The 20361-nt window shown below is 39.5% G+C and overlaps 3 protein-coding genes and 2 long non-coding RNA genes across 5 annotated transcripts in view; 4 read left to right on the forward strand and 1 right to left on the reverse strand.

Moving 5' to 3' along the window:
• The first annotated feature begins 420 nt into the window (after nucleotides 1–420).
• LOC111433673 (ER lumen protein-retaining receptor A) lies at nucleotides 421–3512 on the forward strand. Its single transcript, XM_023070803.1, has 6 exons — nucleotides 421–647; nucleotides 1114–1379; nucleotides 1959–2074; nucleotides 2709–2782; nucleotides 2867–2930; nucleotides 3024–3512. The coding sequence occupies exons 1-6, from the start codon at nucleotides 557–559 to the stop codon at nucleotides 3058–3060; spliced, it is 648 nt and encodes a 215-aa protein (XP_022926571.1). The 5' UTR covers nucleotides 421–556; the 3' UTR covers nucleotides 3061–3512.
• Nucleotides 3513–3621: 109 nt separating this feature from the next.
• On the forward strand, nucleotides 3622–7410 carry LOC111433667 (protein GRAVITROPIC IN THE LIGHT 1-like). Its single transcript, XM_023070797.1, has one exon. It carries the CDS (start codon nucleotides 5833–5835, stop codon nucleotides 7228–7230), a length of 1398 nt encoding a protein of 465 aa, XP_022926565.1. The 5' UTR covers nucleotides 3622–5832; the 3' UTR covers nucleotides 7231–7410.
• A 406-nt stretch (nucleotides 7411–7816) lies between these two features.
• LOC111433588 overlaps nucleotides 7817–20361 on the forward strand; it is a 20054-nt gene continuing 7509 nt past the window's right edge. The window contains exons 1-2 of the long non-coding RNA XR_002708839.1: nucleotides 7817–7827; nucleotides 15256–15261. This is a non-coding gene — a long non-coding RNA (uncharacterized LOC111433588). The remainder of the gene's footprint in view (nucleotides 7828–15255; nucleotides 15262–20361) is intronic.
• On the reverse strand, nucleotides 8609–13077 carry LOC111433586 (probable alpha,alpha-trehalose-phosphate synthase [UDP-forming] 7). Its single transcript, XM_023070661.1, has 4 exons — nucleotides 12853–13077; nucleotides 10472–12572; nucleotides 10013–10286; nucleotides 8609–9620 (listed from the first exon to the last, which is right to left on the reverse strand). The coding sequence occupies exons 2-4, from the start codon at nucleotides 12451–12453 to the stop codon at nucleotides 9324–9326; spliced, it is 2553 nt and encodes an 850-aa protein (XP_022926429.1). The 5' UTR covers nucleotides 12454–12572; nucleotides 12853–13077; the 3' UTR covers nucleotides 8609–9323.
• Nucleotides 16309–18667, forward strand: LOC111433587. The gene is made up of 3 exons (XR_002708838.1): nucleotides 16309–16806; nucleotides 16900–17517; nucleotides 18512–18667. It is a non-coding gene; the product is annotated as an uncharacterized LOC111433587 (long non-coding RNA).

A 20361-nucleotide genomic window follows, 5' to 3' on the forward strand; every position in this document is an offset into this window, starting at 1 on the left:
TCAAGTCTGGCCCACCACTATTGATCGAGCCCACCATTATTTGGACCCTACGGCCCAAATAAAAACACCCTTCCCGAAAACATCCAAATAACAATACCCCTTCTATTTTATTGGCCACACGTTCGAAATAAAATTGTATTTAAAAATTAAATTGAATAATACCAAGAAAATTTATTATTTGAGAAAGCTAAGCTAATTCTAATTCATTAGTTCATTTACTAATTTTTTTAATTATTTGTTTATTGTCTTTGATATTAAAAAATGGTGTATTAAAAAGAAAATGGGAAATAAAAAAAGTCAACAGGAAACAATGATGTGGAGCATTGAGGTCAAACTGATGAAGTGTTTTGCCACGTGTCATTTTTGTTGGTGGGGAATACACAGAACATCGTGGAAGCAGTGGGGGCGTTTCCAATTGCCACGTCGCTTTTCCTTTCACTCCCGTTCCAAGTCCTTCCCCTTCCCAAATTCCCTCCGCCTCCTTTCCCCCATCGTCTCTCATTTCGTTTTCTCCTCTTCACTCTTTCTTCCCCGAAATCTTCTTCACTCTTAAACCATGAATATCTTCAGGTTCGCCGGCGATATGACCCACTTGATCAGTGTTTTAGTTCTTCTCCTCAAAATCTACGCTACCAAATCATGCTCCGGTAATTTACCTCCCCTTTTCTTTTCCTGTATTCTGCTGTTTGATTCTGGCATTGAGGAGGAGAAGATGATACTAAGAAATTTAAATAGCAGTGTGGGTCTCCGGTATATTCTTTTATTTTTTGGTTCTCAATGGTGGATCATGCTATAATGAATTGGAAATGGGATTATGATACCGACTTCTCGAAGCAGAAATTTAGCCCGTTCAGCTTCCAGATGGTGTTATTATTGCTCAATTGAATTTTAATTGAACTTTTTGAAAAAGTTTCTGTACTTTTTTTATGCTGATGATTGGAGCATTAGGTTTTTTTCCCCTCTTTAGTTTTCGAGACGATTATGTTAAAGACTGTGACTTTACTGAGTTGATTTTTGTATACTTGAGTTTGATGGTTTAGACTTTTCTTCATCAGAACGTTTACTTAATTGGAATATGAACGTGGAATTGATTTGTTAATTTATGCTTTGAAGGAATTTCACTCAAGACTCAGGAGTTGTATGCCCTTGTCTTTCTGACCCGGTATTTGGATCTTTTAACGGACTTCATATCTATCTATAATACTGTGATGAAGCTGATTTTTATAGCAAGCTCTCTAGCAATTGTTTGGTGCATGCGGGTGCATCCAATCGTGAGGCGGTCGTATGATAAAGATCTTGACACTTTTCGTCATTATTTTCTTGTTGCTGCAAGTTTCATTCTCGCACTTTTAGTGAATGAGAAGTTTGGGTTTCAAGAGGTGAGGCAATTTTAATATAAATGATTTTAGTTCGCGTTTGATGCTTGATGAGTTTCATCAGTTCATCTTTTCCAGATTTCATCCCCATTAGGCAATGTTCATGTGAGATTAGAACCATCATGATAATTTGTTCATTTAACTGTAAAAGTTCATAAATTGATTCATGCAAGCCTTAACTAGTACTCTGGAAACTCTCCAGGATAAAAAGACCATTGAGCATCGGTTACCCAGTATGATTGCATCTTAACAATTCTCATGAAATATCTGCGTCTCTTAACAAATTTGAACAAGTCCTGCAGAAACATCAGTGTTGAGACAAAATTTTGTAAACATAGCATCGTCACTCCCTATTACCCCATTCCTGTTGATTGACAAGATACATCTTGTGATGTTACCTTCAAAGACATGCTCACTTCACTTTTGTCAATACTCGTCAAGAAGTTTGTCTTTTGTTATTTTATTATTGTAGAGATAATCCAGTCTTACTCTGATCCATTCTCTGTTTCGTGTTTCCTACTTTCTTAATTTTAAGGATATGACACAGTAGAAAATGATATTGTTGAACTTGTTTTGCTCCAGGTCTTTTGGGCGTTTTCAATATACTTGGAGGCTGTAGCAATTCTTCCTCAATTAGTTTTATTGCAACGAAGTGGGAATGTGGACAATTTAACCGGCCATTACATCTTCTTTCTTGGGTTCGTATATTTCATTTATCATTGGCGGTGGTGTTTTATTGAAGAATTACTTTTCTGCCAACCTCATCAGTTTTTAAAGAATATGACCAGTCATTCTTTTTTTATTCTGCAGTATGTATTTGAAGTAATTTTATCCTTTAGAGCCATGACCAATATCCAAAACAATAAATTTTCTAAATGACATATATAAATGGGTTTTTAGTTTCACATGGCAAGGATTTGTATCACTTGATACCCTGAAAATTTATATATTTCATTAAGTAGATTCCAACAAAGATATTAAAATCTTTTGGATGCATGATGATGTTCATTTCGACTGGTTCATGAAAAACCCTCCACGTTCAATGTCATTGGACTAAGCAAGCCATGCATTACATATCCAATATGTTCTTTAAGAAAATTTGTCTAGGTTTGTTATAAATCTATGATTGTTACCGGACCTTTTGTCATGGGGAAGGCTTCCACAAGCAGTTGGTACATGATATTTTTTCTACCAAAAGTATAGAACTTTCTGGTTGATCTTCTTGAAAGGAAGCTTTATTTTAGCTAAGATCCTAACTTCTTCTTGGTTTACCCTTTCAAGCTTGTTCTTTAAATATAGTTTTTTTTTATTGGAACTACAATCAATCTGCAGAGCCTATCGTGCACTCTACATCCTCAACTGGATCTACCGATATTTCATGGAAACGCACTTCAGTCGGTGGATAGGTAAGATTGGTATTGGTTTACCATCACACACTCTTTGTCACTTGTTATCTGTAGATGGCTTACATGGTGTTTGATTTCTTGTAGCTTGCATTGCTGGGCTGGTTCAGACGGCTTTATATGCTGATTTCTTTTACTACTACTACATTAGGTGATTGAATCAAACTCCTAAGGAGTACTGTTTTGGTTTTGCTTCAATTGCATTGTCATATCGAGTGATAAGCTTCCGACCTATCTTTTGCAGCTGGAAAAACAAGGCGAAGCTTCAGTTGCCAGCTTGATTAAAGCTGGGACCAGTTTTTGACTTTATGGAGCTTGAGATCCAATTACGTTTCTACACCATGGCAGGTAGCTTGGCTTGGAAGTGGGGATAGAACACCTAACTTCAACCATCACAACTTCCTTCATATCCGGGTAGGGTACCTTTTAACTGCCAAAATGCAGGTGGGTTCTTGATGGAAACTGACATTTCATAGGGACTTTTTGATTAACCCTGTTCAAAGGTAATTATAGTTTCTGGCGTTAGGTTTCTTTTCTTCATTTCTAACTTGTAAAGATATCCTTTGGGACTTGGTGGAACTGACATCAAGGTTATATTAGCTGATGCAGTCTTCCATTCTGTAGTGTCTAAAGTTTATTGCCGAGGGAATCACTTTCACATTGTTACTGAGAGAACAAATTTAAAGTTGTTTTTCGTTGAACTACCAATAGATAATGATGCCAATTCCATTTATTTTGATTTTAGTTTTCGGTGGAAACACAACATATGACTTTAGTATCCTCCATTGTTATTGTGATGAAATTTAATAGTTAAGGAAATTGAGTGCGTTTTGGGCCATTGCCCACATGTGAATGATATTATTGACAACTTTTTGGGAGTGTGTTTCAAAGTGTGTAACGGTTGGCTGAAAATATGTGTAACCCATTGATGTATTGTGTACTATCTACGAGACTTTGCTTTTCCCCCTTAAACTGCAACACTCAGCTCTTCCCTAAGTTTATTCAAAAAGCCACTGATGGTCTCTGAGTTTTTTCAACTTTGTTGTGCTGCACAGCAAGTGCCATCAGACAACTCTCAACTTTAAACTGCGGCCACCGCTCATCAAAGACAGAAGAATCAATGTGTCTGATACGAGTCCTATTGTGTTCTGAAAAGAAGAAGGCTCTGTAAAAGACAACTTTGAATTTTGAAATGGTTGGTTCCAAGAGCTTTAATGTAAGGCTAGTTCAAATAATGGTGGAAAGAATTTGATTATCTTTATTGTCGTCTAAATTAGTAGAGCAAGTAGTATGAGAAGTGAAGCCAAACAATTGAGTCTTTTGAGGTGAGGTGTAAGGCCCACTAGTAAAGCAAAGAGAAGCACTTGGAATAGGAATAAGAATAGGGCTACCAGAGTGGTTTGCCAATCCCCAAAAGCTTCAGCACTCTGTGACCACCAGTCTTCTCAAGTCTTGAGTGCAAGTATGAATCCTTTTTTCATCCCCAGGAAGGGCCATGACACCTGCTGTCATTTTAGTCTTATTCCATTAGAGCTGGATGAGCACACTTGCTTGGTGTTTAACAGCCACCATTTTGAACGTTCTGCTTGCTGAATCTGCATGTGAATTGAATGTATATTGATGTCACCAATCGATTGAAGCATGCTTATTGCCATAACCGACTCCAAAATGTTGGGTCCCGATCTCATTGCATGCCACAAAAGAAAATAGGAAAAGTTGTTGCTAAACTTATTGATTAGGAGTAATCAAAGCTTGAAATTAGAGTATAGAAATAGAAGAAAAGAAAGCTGCATTGTTCTGTCCGCCATTGAAAGTTAGCTGAGTTTATTGCACTAATTTTGTCTCATTTGTGTCGGAATTATGCAGCAGCAAGGACCCAGTAGGCCATACACAACCCTCTTGATGAAGACTCCTCAATACCCCTCCTCCGCTCCAGAATCTTTTTACATAACCAAAATTCCTCCCCCAAACAGTCATGGTTGTTATTATTCCAGAGAAGACGAGATAAAACGAACATTCTATTAGCTATTTGATCGTTCTTTAGACAAATTTAGGAAACAAAGACGTTGCAAAGGGAACCAAAAGAAGATGGTGACAAGAATAGTGCTTTTGTTCATTCCCTTCTTTTCCCAAATCTTTTCCTTTTGCACCAGTGGTTTCACAAAGCAAAAATAAACTATCTTCAGAGTATGGGCCTATCCCTTGTGTCTTTCTTTTTTGGCTCAACATATTCCCAACCCCAAGTCAAGTGTATGACAGAGTGAGTAATAATTACTGAGATAGACACACCTGCAAGAAAAGCTAAAAGAAAATTCAAAGTTTTCCACTTGGTTTAGGCTTGGAAGATTTGTGCATGAAGATTAGTAAAAGAAGAAGAAGAAGAAGAAAACTCCGCAATCCCAATGATTAAAATTTGGTTTAGTGTAGGGTCCATGGTTTGATCTACACACCCAAAGCTCATCCATCACTTTACAAGCGTAGACTTCACAAATATTTTTGTAATAATATCACCTCCAGGCTGAGGCTGCTGATGGCGCCACCTAAATATTCTTAAAACCCTATTATTAAGTTCAGCTTCAGGAGCACCCTTTCTTCATATTAAAGCAGAATCATTTCATTTCCATGGAAAATCGCAGAGTATTATTAAGAGCTGCGAGCGATGTAATGTAAAAAAAAAAAAAAAAAAAAACTTACATTCTTGACACTGCGCTCTGTGCTGCTATATAATGGCAATGGGCATTGCTTTGGCTTCCTTTTCTTTTTCTTTGATTCCCACCTGCGCTTTGAATCTCGGCTTTTTTCGACCCAGACCTCCATTTCCGGCCTTAATCTAAGATATAGTCAAAGTTTCCTCCGCTTTGCTTTTTGCTGAGAAAACTCTGCTCTTTTAATCACTTTTCCCCGTTTAACCCTCTTTCTAGTTCCCCTGTTTTCGTTCGCCAATTACCAAATCTTCCGTTTCTGTTCTCCATTGGAGCCTCCCTCTTTTGAGCTCAATATAACTCTGTTTTCTGAGTGTTCGCGCGTGCGTGTGTTTTTCTCCTTTCTTTCTTATGGCAACGATCAAACCCAATTCATCCGGGAAGAGCAAAACGAGATTCGCCAGGACTTTTCAGAAGGTAATCAATCTCAGGAACGCAACTCGGATCGCGTCAAGTAATGGAATCTGTGTTCTGGTTTCACATAACAAGTTTAAAGATGATGCGAGTATCCATGGAGGAAAATCCCAAATCTTTGACAGAGGTGAAGAAGACGTCAAAGCTCGGAACAAGGCAGTCATGGAAGCTCTGGCTGCAAAGCTTTTTGCTAGCGTTACTTCAATCAAAGCTGCTTACGCCGAGCTTCAAATGGCACAGAGTCCTTACAACAGCGACGCAATTCAAGCTGCAGACCAGGCGGTGGTAGACGAATTGAAGGTCATTTCAGAGTTGAAACGGAGCTTCTTAAAGAAAGAATTAGATCTCTCACCGCAAGTGACATTAATGCTCTCAGAGATTCAGGAACAGCAAAGTTTGATGAAAACCTACGAGATTACCATTAAGAAACTGCAAGCTGAGTCGGAGCAGAAGGATATCGGTATTGTCGCGTTAAAGAAAAAGCTCGACGAATCAATTTCGTTCAACAAGTCGTTGGAAAAGAAGCTAAATGCTAGTGGTTCTTTATCCATGTTCGATAATCTTCAGTTTTCTCTACTCAATCCAACCCACTTTGCTCAATTCCTCCATTACACCCTAAGATCCATCAGAAATTTCGTGAAATTGATGATCCGCGAAATGGAATCAGCAAGCTGGGACCTCAACGCGGCTGTTCAATGCATCGTCGACCCTGACACCAAATTCCCGGAGCCAACTCATCGGAGCTTCGCTTTTGAATCGTTCGTCTGTAAAACAATGTTCGAGGGTTTTACAACTGACCCAAATTTCATATTCCAAAACGATTCGTTTCCCCTCGACAAGCAGCAAAACCGCCAAATGTTTGATAAATTCAAGAAGCTCAAACCAGTAAACCCTAAAATCTTCATTTCTCAAAGCCTTAACTCCTCATTCGCTAAATTCACCCGCTCCAAGTACCTCCAACTCGTCCACGCGAAAATGGAGTGCTCTCTGTTTGGAAATCTGAACCAGAGGAAAATCATGAACTCCGGCGGCGTCCCCGACACGACGTTCTTCGCCGCCTTCGCCGAGATGTCGAAGCGCGTTTGGCTTCTACGTTGTTTAGCATTTTCACTGCACAACGACGTTACGATCTTCCAAGTGAGGAAGAACAGCAGATTCTCAGAAGTTTACATGCAATGCGTTACCGAAGAGACATTGTTTTCTCCAGCGGATATGAACGATTCAGCCGTAGGAACCGGGTCGGAGCCTCGAGTTCGGTTCACCGTTGTTCCGGGTTTCAAAATTGGAGAGACGGTGGTACAGAGTCGAGTTTATTTATCGCCGCCGAGTCGCTAAATTCCTGGCACGTCGGAACTCCGAAATGAAGGAATTCCGTGTTCGGAAAAATCTCCGGCGTTAGATGCCAAGCTTCTATGACCGTTAGATCAGAATTGACGGAAGAGATTAATCGGCGTACTGTAAAAACTATTTTCAATTTTCCCAATTAATTGTATAAATATCTGTATTATAGTCACACTTATGCTATAATTTATATATGAGTTATTATTCAAATTAAAATAAAATTTTCATTAAAATTATCTAATATGATTTCTTTTTTAATAAGAAAAGTTAATAGAACCTTCCCTACCATACAATTTAAATAGAATAATTATATATAAATATATATATATAGGTAGTAGGAATAATTATATTATTGGGAAAACATGATTTAAAATGAAGCTTGGGCACAAAGATTTGTGGTGTAAAGGTGGAATGGACGATGGTTGGGAAATTGAATGATATTTTTATGTAATATATAATAAAAATAATTCAGATGTAACACTATCATGGCATCTTCCTTTTCTTCTTTTTCTTTTCAATTTAGTGTTCCCAAAAATCATGACCCATCTCCTCCATTCTTTTTAATTTATACTTTATCTTAATGCATTGGGTGTCCCACCATATACATACACAAATATATATATATACACTATTTGGTTTTTTTTTTAGTATAATAAATCGGTATGAATGTAATAGTAGAGATTGTCGGCTTTGGCTCGTAATATATCACCCTCCACCTCACGATTTTATTGAAGTTACATGTTAGACATCAAAACTAAGGTCCAGCTCACAAAGCAGCCTTCATTGCACCCACCCTTCAACATCATATGCAACCGCACACCCCCTTCAACACTTGGTTGTTGCGCCATTTTTGAAGTTAAATATAGATATCCACCGCCAAAACAAAGAGACATAAACAAGGAACATCTGGTAAGTGTTCGTGTCACATCAAGAGTCTACTTTAGATGCAAGATTAAGCAAGAACATCTAAACTTGTCATAGCATAATCTATGTTTATAGTGAACAAAACACATCAAATAGTGATCTTATCGATGTCAAATTGTCACGTTTTAATGAACTCGAAGGGCTAAGTACAGGAAAGTGCTACAGAAACAATCACATATGAGATGCATTTAATCAGCTGTGCAATTTTAATGCCAGATTCTTTGGAACAAAGGGAAAAAAAACAGTGTCCATCACTATCAATAAACAAATGAATAAGCATTGCCGCCCTGTTGGAAATTAATTTGTGGGGAAGTACAAGGAAGCTGCAGCAGAATCATGACAGAGGGGCAATGTTTGACCTTTGCCTTCGCATTCAAACTTGTGTTCACATCTACCATGTTTAACTCTTAAATCAAACACCTCATAAAGATAGATAAGCTCATTCCAGAATAATCCCCAAAAGGATTTGAATCCAGGTTCCCAGACACATTCTTATTAACAAAACGTAGTTCCAAGTCTAAACAAGATAGCCTTGATGTAGCAGATTTACAGATTTATGTTGAGCAAGAACAAAATGGTTCAAGTAACAATGAGAAAACAAATGCACTCAAGAATTTAACCCAGAAAAAAAATATGAAAGAAAAGGATATCGTTATGTTGTACATTTGCTAGAGTTTTCAAACAAGACGAGCTCAGGCTTCTGTTTCTAACGTTCTACTCGAACTCTGATCATTCCACCATCCAAAAACTCATGAATCAAAAGAATGGAAGTGTTTACAACACTCTGGACTGCCATCTTCAAACGCGCGTGGAAATACCAAGGACTGAGCCTCAAAGATTATTCACAAATCATACAGCCATCTTCTTGTCTGTTGTTTCTGAGACATCCCATGTCCGTGAGTCCATATAATCCCCATTCCATCCGAGTCTCCCCAATACCAAGAATGAACGCTCTTCCCCATTTCATATTTTGCATCCACTTGTATATATCAGAAACAAATCCCATACGATGATGGTTTAAATCAAACCATTTCATTTTGCTGCAAGTTAATCAACTTCCAGAAAGCAGAAAATGAATATGATACTAATCACCAGCCGGCAAGGTCAGTGTCATCACTGGAGAAGAGAATGGAGGCTCCTGTTAACTGCCATGGAGAAACTTCTCAAGGGGATTCTGGAGGAGAAGAAATGTCAGAAACTTCTGCAAGGGCTTCAAGCATGTTTATGACCTCAGTTGTATCATCCAAGTAATACTTGGCCTTGCTTGGTTTCTGTCCAACTGTGCATGCAAAAACTGATGTATTGGAAGAGAGGACGCCACTTGATACTGCATTGCCAATGATCTCAAACATGTCTTCATCAGATCTATCATCACCAATGCATAGCACAAAATCGGCCCGTCTGCCTGCATTGGCCATTGATGTGAAAATCTTTTCTGCCACCACACCTTTACTAACCCCCTAAAAATTACAACAGTTTTCATGAATTCTTAAAAGGGGAGAAGAAAGTAAATGATGAAATATATATATACACACACACATATATATGCACGCCTACTGCATTTGCATCCCCATTTCTAAGAACGTTCACACTATGAGAGGTGATACAATACCTCAGTTCAAATTGTTCCAAGTAACCACTTCAAAATCCTTCCCAATAAAAAAAAACCAATCGAAAAAAGTCCAAAACTGGACGATAAAGCATAACAAGACAGGACCAACTACCAGTTCTAAACCAAAACCAGAAAAACAACCACAACACAATAAGGCAATGCAATACGCAATTTCCAATTTGAATTAACATGAAATACTCAATTGATGTTATTTCAGAAGTTTAAAGTAGAAGAAGATACCTGTGGCTTCACTTCTACAATGAACTGACCACTTTTTACAGCAACTGGTTCATTTGCAAGCACACTTTCGAGATGATCTAACAGTTCCTTGGCCTGGCTGCAACCAAAATCAGGGTCGGCATCCTGGTGGTGCCACACCAAGGCACTTTCCTTGGTTTCAATGGAAGAGCCATCAGTAGCTTCTGTATATAATTTCATGACTGGCTCTGCGATCTGTATCCAGCCAAAATCACTACCTTGACCACAATTCTCCCAATCCTTATCAGCAGACCACCTGATAAAGTACAAGGATCAAACAACTGTGATATATATAGATATATAGATAGACAGACAGAATTTATTTCGGTAAGAAACTGCGCTTTCATCCAGAAAAATGAAGGAAAATACATAGCCAGACATATGGGAAGAACCGAGATTTAGTGGAGGATGTTGCAGACGGAAAGGAGAAAAAAGACCCACCTCATAAAATAGCCATGCTCTGCAGCAATCCCAAGTTTATCGCAAGAAGAAAACCAGTTGCCCAAACTTTCACGCCCTCTTCCACTGACAACAAAAACAGTATTCCTAACATCATCGCAAAGTGAATCTATGATTGAAATAACTTGATTACTTGGGGTCTTATCAATTGAAGTTTGTGGCATGACAGTGCCATCGTAATCCAATAGTATAGCCCTCCTTTTAGACCTTGAATATTCAGCAACAATGGCATCAATAGACAACTTTTTAAAGTTAGGATCAAGTGCTACAACTCTGAATCCAAAGCCCAACCCAATTCCCCAGCACCGTTTTCTGAAGTGATCCTTACAAGTTCTTTCCATATCTTGGAAGAAACTCTTTGACCAGTATGCCACATCATGAGTACTCACATACTTGTAATGCTTTTCATGGCGCAATTGCTTCTCAGCATCAGCCATTGATATTGCCTCATTCAATGCTTCGGCAGTAGCTTCAATGTTCCATGGATTAACCCGCATTGCACCACTGAGAGAAGGGGAACATCCCATGAACTCTGATATGACTAGCATGCTTTTTTGTGGTCCATTTGTTTCCGTGCTATAATCTGATCCAGAGGTTCCCTGCCTGCAGACAACATATTCATAAGGAGTTAGGTTCATTCCATCCCTCACCGCTGTAACTACAACACATTCGGCAATGGTATAATATGCAGCTCTCTCAGTGAGAGAAACAGGCCGATCAATGAACACAATTGGTTCATAATTTTGCTGTCCAAAACAGTCATTAATTCTCTTGCAGCATTCCCGTATTTCATCTTGTATTTCCTCAAGATCTTTCCCTCCTCCTCTAGCTGGGTTTGCAATCTGTACAAAAACAGCTCTACCCTGCCACTTTGGATGTTGCCTTAGCATTTGTTCCATTGCCAACAACTTCAGATTGACCCCTTTAAAAATGTCCATGTCATCAACTCCAAGTAAGACAACTTTTCCTTCAAATTGTCGCTTGAGCTCCTGTACCCTCCAATCTTTATCGGCCAGCCTTAACACTGACTCCATCTGGCCCATGTGAATTCCGACAGGCATGATCTTTATCCCCACGGTCCTTCCAAAATATTCCAACCCAATATAACCCCTCTTTGATTGATATTCCAAACCCAACATTCGACTACAACAAGACAGGAAATGTCGAGCATAGTCAAAAGTGTGAAAACCAATAAGGTCTGAATTCAAAAGAGCCTTAAGAATCTCTTCCCTCACTGGCAAAGTCCTATATATTTCTGATGAAGGAAATGGACTGTGAAGAAAAAAGCCCATTCTCAATCTTGTAAACCTTCTCCTCAAAAAGGTGGGCAGCACCATCAAATGGTAATCATGAATCCATAAAAAGTCATCATCTGGGTTTATGACCTCAATGACCCTTTGAGAAAATATTTTATTAGCTGCTACATATGCTTCCCACAGAGACCGATCGAACCGACCACCATGAGTTGCTGAGAACGGAAGCATATAATGGAAGAGTGGCCACAATTGCTGCTTGCAAAAACCATGATAAAATTTAGATAAAATTTCTTTAGGCAAAAACGCAGGAACACACTTAAACCTCTCCAACAAAAGCTGTGATACATCATCTTGTTCGGAAGAATCAACATCCACCTGCAAAGATCCTACATACAAAACCTCCATATCTTCCGGCAAACCATCCTTGAGCTGCCACAACAAAGAGTCTTCATCCCAACTAAAACTCCAGCCTTTATTATCCGGTCTACGCTTCGCTTTAATAGGAAGCTGATTGGCAACAATAATTATACGGTCTTGCACAACTGAGGAAGGTCCCTCAGAAGTCACACTGTTTGCCTGGTCATCATCAAGCTCTGATATTACCCCTGCAACAGTCATTACTCGTGGAAGTCGCTTCTTCTCACGACCCATGATGGGAAAATTCCCTGAAGCTAAATCTAAAAGATTTGTATACGATTTGGACATCATCTTAAATGGTCTACGATAAATTTCCAACTCAAAATAAGCTTCACAAAGAATCTCAAGAGAGTATTCACAGAGCACAGGACAGGTTTCCTCCTCCTTGAACGCCTATAACTAGGCAAGATCTGAAACGGGTATCACATAAAGAGAGTCACCACGAAGACCAAGTACTAAATTCACAGGAAATCGCATATCCAAAGCATCAAGAACTCATATGCATCAAGTAAAAGATACACAAAATTAGGATATGATCCACAAAAATCCTTCCGAAACACCAGGTAGTGCATACAAACAACCAGTACGATGAAACCAAACAGGAATACAACAAGAAATCAGAAATTAACTTCCAATTAGAGATAAAGATGCAGATATAATTAGCAGAAAGACAAAAAAATCGATACTAACCAGCGGCAAAAGGATGAAAGGGAGGAAAAATTATTGGGGGTGAAGTGTGTGGTTGGATCGGAAATTTGATGGAATAAATGAACAAATTTGCTACTTGGAACTGAAAAATCTAGGGTTTGGTTTTGGTCTCTCTCTCTTCAAGCCAAAGAGTCGCATTACAGACTCCTTTTCCTCCACCTTTTCTTCGCTCTAAACAATTCCTAAATTGCAATTTTTTTTCCCTTATCAGAAAAATAAAATATATTTATATAATAGAATTAAGAAAAAAAAATTGAAAATTGCAAAAAGCAAAGAAAAGAAAGAGGATAAGGTCGGCCAATGGACTACCCAGTAATGCCAACTGGCTATGACTAAGGTTTAGTCCACGCGCGCTCTCAGTTGCCGCTGATGGAGCAAACGCTTCGTGTCGGTTGATGGGAATAGCCACGTCGGACAAAGATAGAGTGAGGTGGGGGCCTGCAAAAGGAGGGGGAGTCCGCTGCGGCGAGGACAGAGGAAGTAGAGTAGTCTTGGTCGGTAGAATTGCGCTGGGGTTCGTCGGAGTTTGATAAGGCACGTGCTTGATAGGGGCACCGCGTGAGGAGGTGGCTCCTGAGTGGCAGCAGATGTGGACAGTAGGTCCGGTTGCCGCCACGTGGCCAGATACAATAGGACTGGGACTCTTATGGTGGGAGGGATGTCATTGATGACGTCATATGCCAAGCGAAGCAGTGGAAATCACGTGCAAAAATTAATTTTTTTAAAAAATGTATTTGTGGTTAGGGTTGGGTAATATTAACGTATTTCTTTTTTTTTTTTTTCCTATCATTTTTGCAATTATTTTAAAAACTTGAAAAACTCTTAACCATGGATTAAATTATAAATGGGTGAAACTAAAAAAAATATAATTAGAAAATTAAATTAAAAGAAAAAAAGAAATGTTTTTTACCGTTATGCAGTAATTTTGAAAGGGGAATGATGTAAATAAGAGAAAAAGGAAGGGCCCAAATTTGTTAGGTAAGGAGGTGTAAGGAGTTTTGGCGAAATAGTCAAAAAAAACACAAAAGGAAGTGGGGCCCTTAATGAGTCAGATTGTAGAGATGTTAATGTTTGTGTTTGTTTGACTTTTGTAATGTCCATAATAGCGCCCACGTACGTCAACTTGGAGGGGTTTTAAGGGAACTTTTCCTATCCAAACACCCTTTATTCTCCCTTCCATACCCATACAACATTGTGTTTGCTACCACTCAAACTAATCCCAAACATTATGGAATCCATTCTCGACCCATCTCATAAAAAGACACCCATCAAACTCGTTCCATATTTAGGTCAAGTAGATCTAGCTTTAGTCTATCTTAACAGGAATGCACTTCAAAACTCTAATTCACTTCGATAATACAACGAATAAGGATATACTTCTCAGAGGGGATAGTTGGAATTTGAGTGGTTTGACTTTGAAGAATATATTTGGAAAAAAGTCAAACTTGCTTTTTTATGTTTTTTTTTTTTTTTTTTTTTTTTTTTTTTTTTTATGTTTTATGAAAGCAATTGTCAATATTAGTGAATCTAATTTGGAAGCCAATGAGGTGTAAAGCCATTCCCAGCTGACCTAAGACAGTAATTGAGTTACATTCTATGTGCCACCTTTGTTCAAATGTTGACTTTCAAACCTTCTGAGGGATGGGTTTAAATGTGTTCCTCTTTGTTTGGCAGGAAATCTTGGTTAAAGTGCTTTGGCTGATCCTCTCCATCATGAACCTATTGAATTGGATAGACCTTAGCGCTACAATCAATACACATTATAAAATCAGATTTAATACGATCGGTTCAAATTTAAGGATAGATCTTATCTGGTTAGCCAATAGTAACCATACATATACATATATCCTAATTTATAATTATTGCATTATAAATTTTGACAAATACTCTAATTCACTTGGGCTTCATTATGACTTTATCTATAAGATATTAAAGTCGCACATCAAATCATAATCAATTGTAAATAAAATGTCGATCCAAATTTAAATGAAAAAGAAAAAAAATAAAGAGAGAGAGAAAAAGAAAAAGTATGTTAATTTGTGAACGTGGAAACCCATTTCAATGAAAGAACGTTGTGGGCAAAAAGTAAAGAGAGTATAGATTCAATGAACCTAAGAAACACACATGATGAGGTTGAGTCCCAAACAAAATTATTATTTCATTCCGTCTTCTTCTTCTCCCGTTCGTGATATTTGGAAAGAAAGTAATTTTGAAAATAAAAGAACTAAGAAAAAGTTAAAAGTAGATTTAAATATGTTTTGTTGGAAGTAATTTTATGTTGTAAAACCAGATCCATGTGAAGGAAGACAAATGACAATAGGAATGATGTTGGTCGGTAGATATGGGCCATTTTTAAGTGGGTCGGCCCACAATTTTGAAGGGCAGGGGAAGGTGAAAGCCCAATTCTTTAGGAGCTCCATCCTTTAGTATTTTAAAACATTCAACCCTTGGATGTAAAGGTGTTTGAATCAGTCAAGATCAACTCATAAATACCTTACAAAAGAAAGCATTTCCATGAGTGTAGTGAATAATGCATGGATTTGGTACTTTGGATTAAGAAAAGGTTACATGGGGTGGAGTTTTTAGCCATAATAAGCAAAAGTATAATCAAATTCTTTAAAAAACAGAGAAAATGTTCGACAGTCACATGGCGACATGTACTCCAAATCCCATGATGTGATTTTTCACCTTTCAATTTCCGAAAGCAACCACACCGACAGCGACACCTTAATCTACGTTACAGCATTACCCTCGTCATGGGCTGCGCGTTTGGTAGTTTTCGCATGAGCTTACAAGGGGACTCATTATTTTTATGCTATGCATTAACATTGGTAGGTCCATATATGACAGCGATTTGTATAAACACATCGTTTTTATTTTCAAGTTTGAATTCACCGAATTAAGCAGCTCTTGAGAATGAATAAAAACAGAGATGAAGAGGGGCTTGAAGGCAAGAATATAATTATGAATCTCTTTATATACAAGATACTCAATATATATGTATGTATTAAAGAATGAAATCCAATACCCAGAAACAAAAAAAAAAAGGAATAGATATCCTAATGGCCGATGCCGGGGCTTGGAACGGACTCTACGAGGTGTCGAGCAGTGAGCTTCTGGTCGAGGAGCAGGGCATGGGCTTTTTTGCTGGGAGCGGAAGAGGGGACGGTGCCCTTGGGAAGGGCGGCGAGAAAGAGGCTGTGTGGAGACGGCGTTGTAGGGAGGAGTCTGGCGGCGTGTGATGTGAGGGCAGAGGATGCGAATAGAAGGAGCAAAAGGAGAGGGCAAGTGATGAGTGTGAAGCGGGCCGCCATGGAAGAAAAAAATGAGTGATTCAGAGAGGTGGGTTCGAAGTTTGGTTGAAACATGGAGGGGTATTTATAGAGTTTGGGGTTGATTGGGTTGTGGGGAAAGGGGGTTTATAATGGAGTTATGTAATACCCGAGCCTCAATTGAAAGTTTAAAATCTAAGTTTACCTTAAAAGTCGATCTCTCTCAATTTTAGTGAAGGTCTTAAAGACCAAAATCCGAGATGAGACGGAAGAGAAAAATGATGAGGAATAAAAGAACTTAAGAAAAATATAAAAGAAAAATGATAGAAAATTAAAAGGATGGTGAAGGTTAATCCCTGGAGGGTAATTTGGTCATTATACCCTCTTTTTTTTAGTAACATACAAATAAAAGAGAAAAAGAAAAAATAAAGGGGAAAAAGGAAGAGAAGGAGAAAGGACAGAAAGAAAAGAATGTAAATAGTGAGAGAAAGAAAATTATAGAGAGAGAAGGAAAGTTCTAGAGAGAGAGGGAGGTAACCGCCGCTCCGGCCACGAGGAGTCCGGTTCCGGCCGAGCCTTCATGAAAACTTCACAGAACCTAGAGAAGAACATTCTTAACCTTTAGATCGTCCAAAACCATCCGGAAACGAGGAAAAATCTAAAGGTAAAGTTCTTGAATCCAGATTCTCGAAATTGCTTTAGATCTGTGAGATCTAGTAAGAGTTAGAGCCTGAAATTTGAGTATGTTAATCTACAGAGGATTACGCTCAAAACCTGTGAAGGAGGTTGTAATCGATTCAGATCGGAAATGGGAGTTCGACGTTCGTCAAAGAGGAGAAAGGAGGAGGAGGATGCGCTTCGCCGGAGAAGAAGGGCCACGTGTCGAGCGTCCATTGGAGACGAAAAAATCAAAGAAATACTTCGCGTCGGGCGGGATTCGATGGCCGGCGGCCCGCTACTCGAGTTTGCGACCCGATGACCCGCGCGCAACCCGGACCACCGACCCGGTTTCGCGTTGCCACGCGTCAGCGTAAACAAACTTGAATGTCCAGCGCGCCCTTCCGGTTTCGAACCAACGACCTCGACCTCGGCTGACCGTTTATCGGGCGCCACGTGGCAACACCTCAGCGCGCGTCTCCCCTCCCTCATGCGCGTCCGTACGCGCGCGTGGCCGTGCGCGTGTAGCACCTTCCCCAGGCGCGTGAGAGCGCGTGAGGTGCTGTTTTCAGCCCGTTCGATTTCTGTTTGCCCGATTTCCCTCCGACTCCAACTCTAACCCTATTTTTATATGGAATAGGGTTTAAATGGGAAAATTCAACATTTGTGGACACTCTATTGGTGTAGAAATGCTCAACGAAGAACACGCGTCAATCGGGTAAGTCACCACCCGGTATTTAGGAAGAAATACTTGTAGGGTTCGCTTGGATTGTATGTATGCATGTTAGTAATTTTTGCCTTAAATTAGCTCTCCATGAATGAGATTAATTAGATGGATTGTTATGATGTGTTGGGTGAATTATCTGAGTGTTGCTTGTATGCCTTAAGCTTCCGTTGTACGTATGCATGCGTTTAATTTATGTTAGAATTGTGTATGCCGGGTCTTGGGTGCTTGATGGACGAATTCGCCCCATTGAACGCGAACCTCGTGCTCTGGGTGCTTGATGGAGGTCATCGCCCCGTTGAGCCGGTATGCCTAGTTTGCATGAATTACATACTATGATGTTAGAAGAAGATTGCATGCACCCTCTGTTAATTGCTAGGGCCTATTTCTGTGATAAGATTAGGGAATTTCTTTTAGGAGCGATATGCCGCTCTAGACAGACTTAATTTTCCCCAAGAAACTTAGCGGTTCACCACGGTAAGAAAGTACCTAAGGGGGTTCATAGATTGCTAGCGTGAGAACGGTATCTATAGCTTCGTGGGAGGACCAAGGGTCCCTGATCAGTCCTTACTGTTCTTAGCCATTTCGCATGGGAAATGTGTCCCCACGTCGTACAGCCCATTAGCTGCATGGGAACGGGTTGGGTCGCGCCCACCATAGGAGAACTATATGGGCGTAGGGGTATTCAGCACACCCCTAGGCTAGGTACCATGTAGTTCTAGATAGCCATGTGGAGGTAGCGCCTCATAGAGAGATACCGACCATATTAGCTGGGCATAAGGAACCTCTAGGTGACTAATGAAAGGACGATGAACCGGTGAAACCCAAGGGGCAAGCCCCGATAGACTAAGGTTAGAACCCAATGTCCTAGAACCGAATTAGGGAACCGTGGGAGTTCTGTTAAATTAAGATGCGAAGAGAGCCTACAAGTAGGTGGCTTACTGAGTATAATTTTTATACTCATCCCGTTCTCATTTATTTTTCTCAGGTGTTCACTGGCTGCTGGTCGAGGTAGAGGAGCGTTTGAGAGTTGTACAGTCACAGAGGGGGTCGTTCCGGAGCGTCAGTCCCTTTTCGGTCTTTTAGAGTCTTTTGTATTTCATTTTATATTTGCAATTTCTTTTGTAATAATTAACAAACGAAATTTCTCTCTTTTGTTTTAATTCAAAGTATTTTTATATTTTTACTTTGGTTTTTCTTTTCTTCTACTTTCTTTTTGTTTGTTTTCGATTTCGCCTTTTGGTTCACGGTCTGATTTTCGAAGCCTCGAAAATCGAGTCGTGACAGATTGGTATCAGAGCAGTCGGTTTTAGATTCTGTAGACTTTTTCTAGGATAGAGAGTCGTACACCTCTGTGACTCAGCTCGACGACACGCCTTGCCACGACCAGGTATGCAGTCTAACCCTGTTTAATAGGTTACGGTATGATGTAAAGCATGTGAATTTGTTGTTTGTTTTGGGTTATGTGGTAGTTATGATTATGCCTTAGGGCGATAAATAATGAATGATCACTCTATACGTCAATGCTAGATGCGAGTTATTGTGAGGAGGCCGAGAGGGGTCATGTTAAAGCTTACTAGCCTTAGGGAGATAGAGAGATGACGCCGCAGAATGCGAGACGTCCAAAGATGAACATGAGACTTTCTAAGGCCTAGTACGAGGTGAATTACCTAGGACCCAGCCTCCTGTGACCATAATTCTAGATGGCAAGCATGCCTATGTGGAGAGCATGTAGAAGGCTTAGACAGTATAGAGCATGCCTTGGTATAAACCACAAAGGTAGACCCAAGCAATATTGTTCGTACAACCAAAGACGATCACTATAGGAATTAAATACCCCTCAAGCAAACCGTTACCTCAACTGAGTTTTGGTTAAGTTGGGAAGTCGAGAGATAAAATTCACCAACAATGAGAGTGAAGCGATGGAAGTCATGACTTCAAGGTTCGATTGGAGTCTTCACGAGCTAAATTCAAGTTTATGGACTTCCAAAAGTGTGATGTGCCCTTTTATGCCACTAATAGGATATGGGGTGTAGGATATTCCTATTGATGGATCACCTAATGGATGACAAGTCGTTTTGGACCTTGGAGTAGATGACCGAGTCCAATAGCAGCACGTGGTTATCAGGATCATATGAACGTGTTCTAACCTATTCTTGGTCAGAACATGCTTGCTTACAAACGTGAAAACTGTTAAGGTAATCCAGTGAACCTTAGGATTAAGAAGGGCAGGAAAAGCGGGCAAGCTATGGCCATGCCTTCGTGTCTGGAGGGAGAAAGTTCATATGCATGTTAGTAAGAACCAACCCTTGTTTAGGTTATCTGGATTACAAAGAGTAGAACTCTATTTTTTTTACACATAAGTGTAACACCATACTTGTGAAGCATGCTCAGACAGAAGTAGAGACGCTAGATAACGTGAGTTTGGAAACTACCTGAAGAGTAGTGAGATGGTGATAGTACACTAGTAAGGGAAGCAGAAGACATAATGCGTCTTAGGGAAAACCTTGGACATAGATAAAAGTACCCTCAGAGCTTGAGGAAGACTAGTTACCAAACAAGAGTTTTTAGAGAGTTCCATAGGCTCCTTTACAAGAACTTGATGGATGCACACACATGAGCCAATATAAGATATCACTACGAAAGGAAATGTGACTTGATCAACCATAAGACACTACAGGAGTTGACCTAAGTGAATGTAGAGGACTTACACAAGGAATCTTTACTTTCGAAAGAGACTTATACAAGGAACCTTTACTTTCGAAAGAGCCTGCATTTAGCTCAGATGAGTATTAGTATTCAGGCGAGCTACATGACAAGTTATCTTGTTGTGAGGAA

The sequence above is a fragment of the Cucurbita moschata genome, unplaced genomic scaffold, assembly GCF_002738365.1.
Source record: "Cucurbita moschata cultivar Rifu unplaced genomic scaffold, Cmos_1.0 Cmo_Scf00043, whole genome shotgun sequence".
NCBI lineage: Eukaryota > Viridiplantae > Streptophyta > Magnoliopsida > Cucurbitales > Cucurbitaceae > Cucurbita > Cucurbita moschata.

Excerpts from the sequence above, each read along its gene's own strand:
- LOC111433673 (XM_023070803.1), top strand. The coding sequence starts at position 557 with ATGAATATCTTCAGGTTCGCCGGCGATATGACCCACTTGATCAGTGTT. Across the intron at positions 2,075-2,708 it reads CATTACATCTTCTTTCTTGG|AGCCTATCGTGCACTCTACA; the intron begins GTTCGTATATTT and ends ATCAATCTGCAG. Across the intron at positions 2,931-3,023 it reads TTTTACTACTACTACATTAG|CTGGAAAAACAAGGCGAAGC; the intron begins GTGATTGAATCA and ends TATCTTTTGCAG.
- LOC111433667 (XM_023070797.1), top strand. The coding sequence starts at position 5,833 with ATGGCAACGATCAAACCCAATTCATCCGGGAAGAGCAAAACGAGATTC.
- LOC111433586 (XM_023070661.1), bottom strand. The coding sequence starts at position 12,453 with ATGATGTCCAAATCGTATACAAATCTTTTAGATTTAGCTTCAGGGAAT. Across the intron at positions 10,287-10,471 it reads GAGCATGGCTATTTTATGAG|GTGGTCTGCTGATAAGGATT; the intron begins GTGGGTCTTTTT and ends GTACTTTATCAG. Across the intron at positions 9,621-10,012 it reads TTGTAGAAGTGAAGCCACAG|GGGGTTAGTAAAGGTGTGGT; the intron begins GTATCTTCTTCT and ends TGTAATTTTTAG.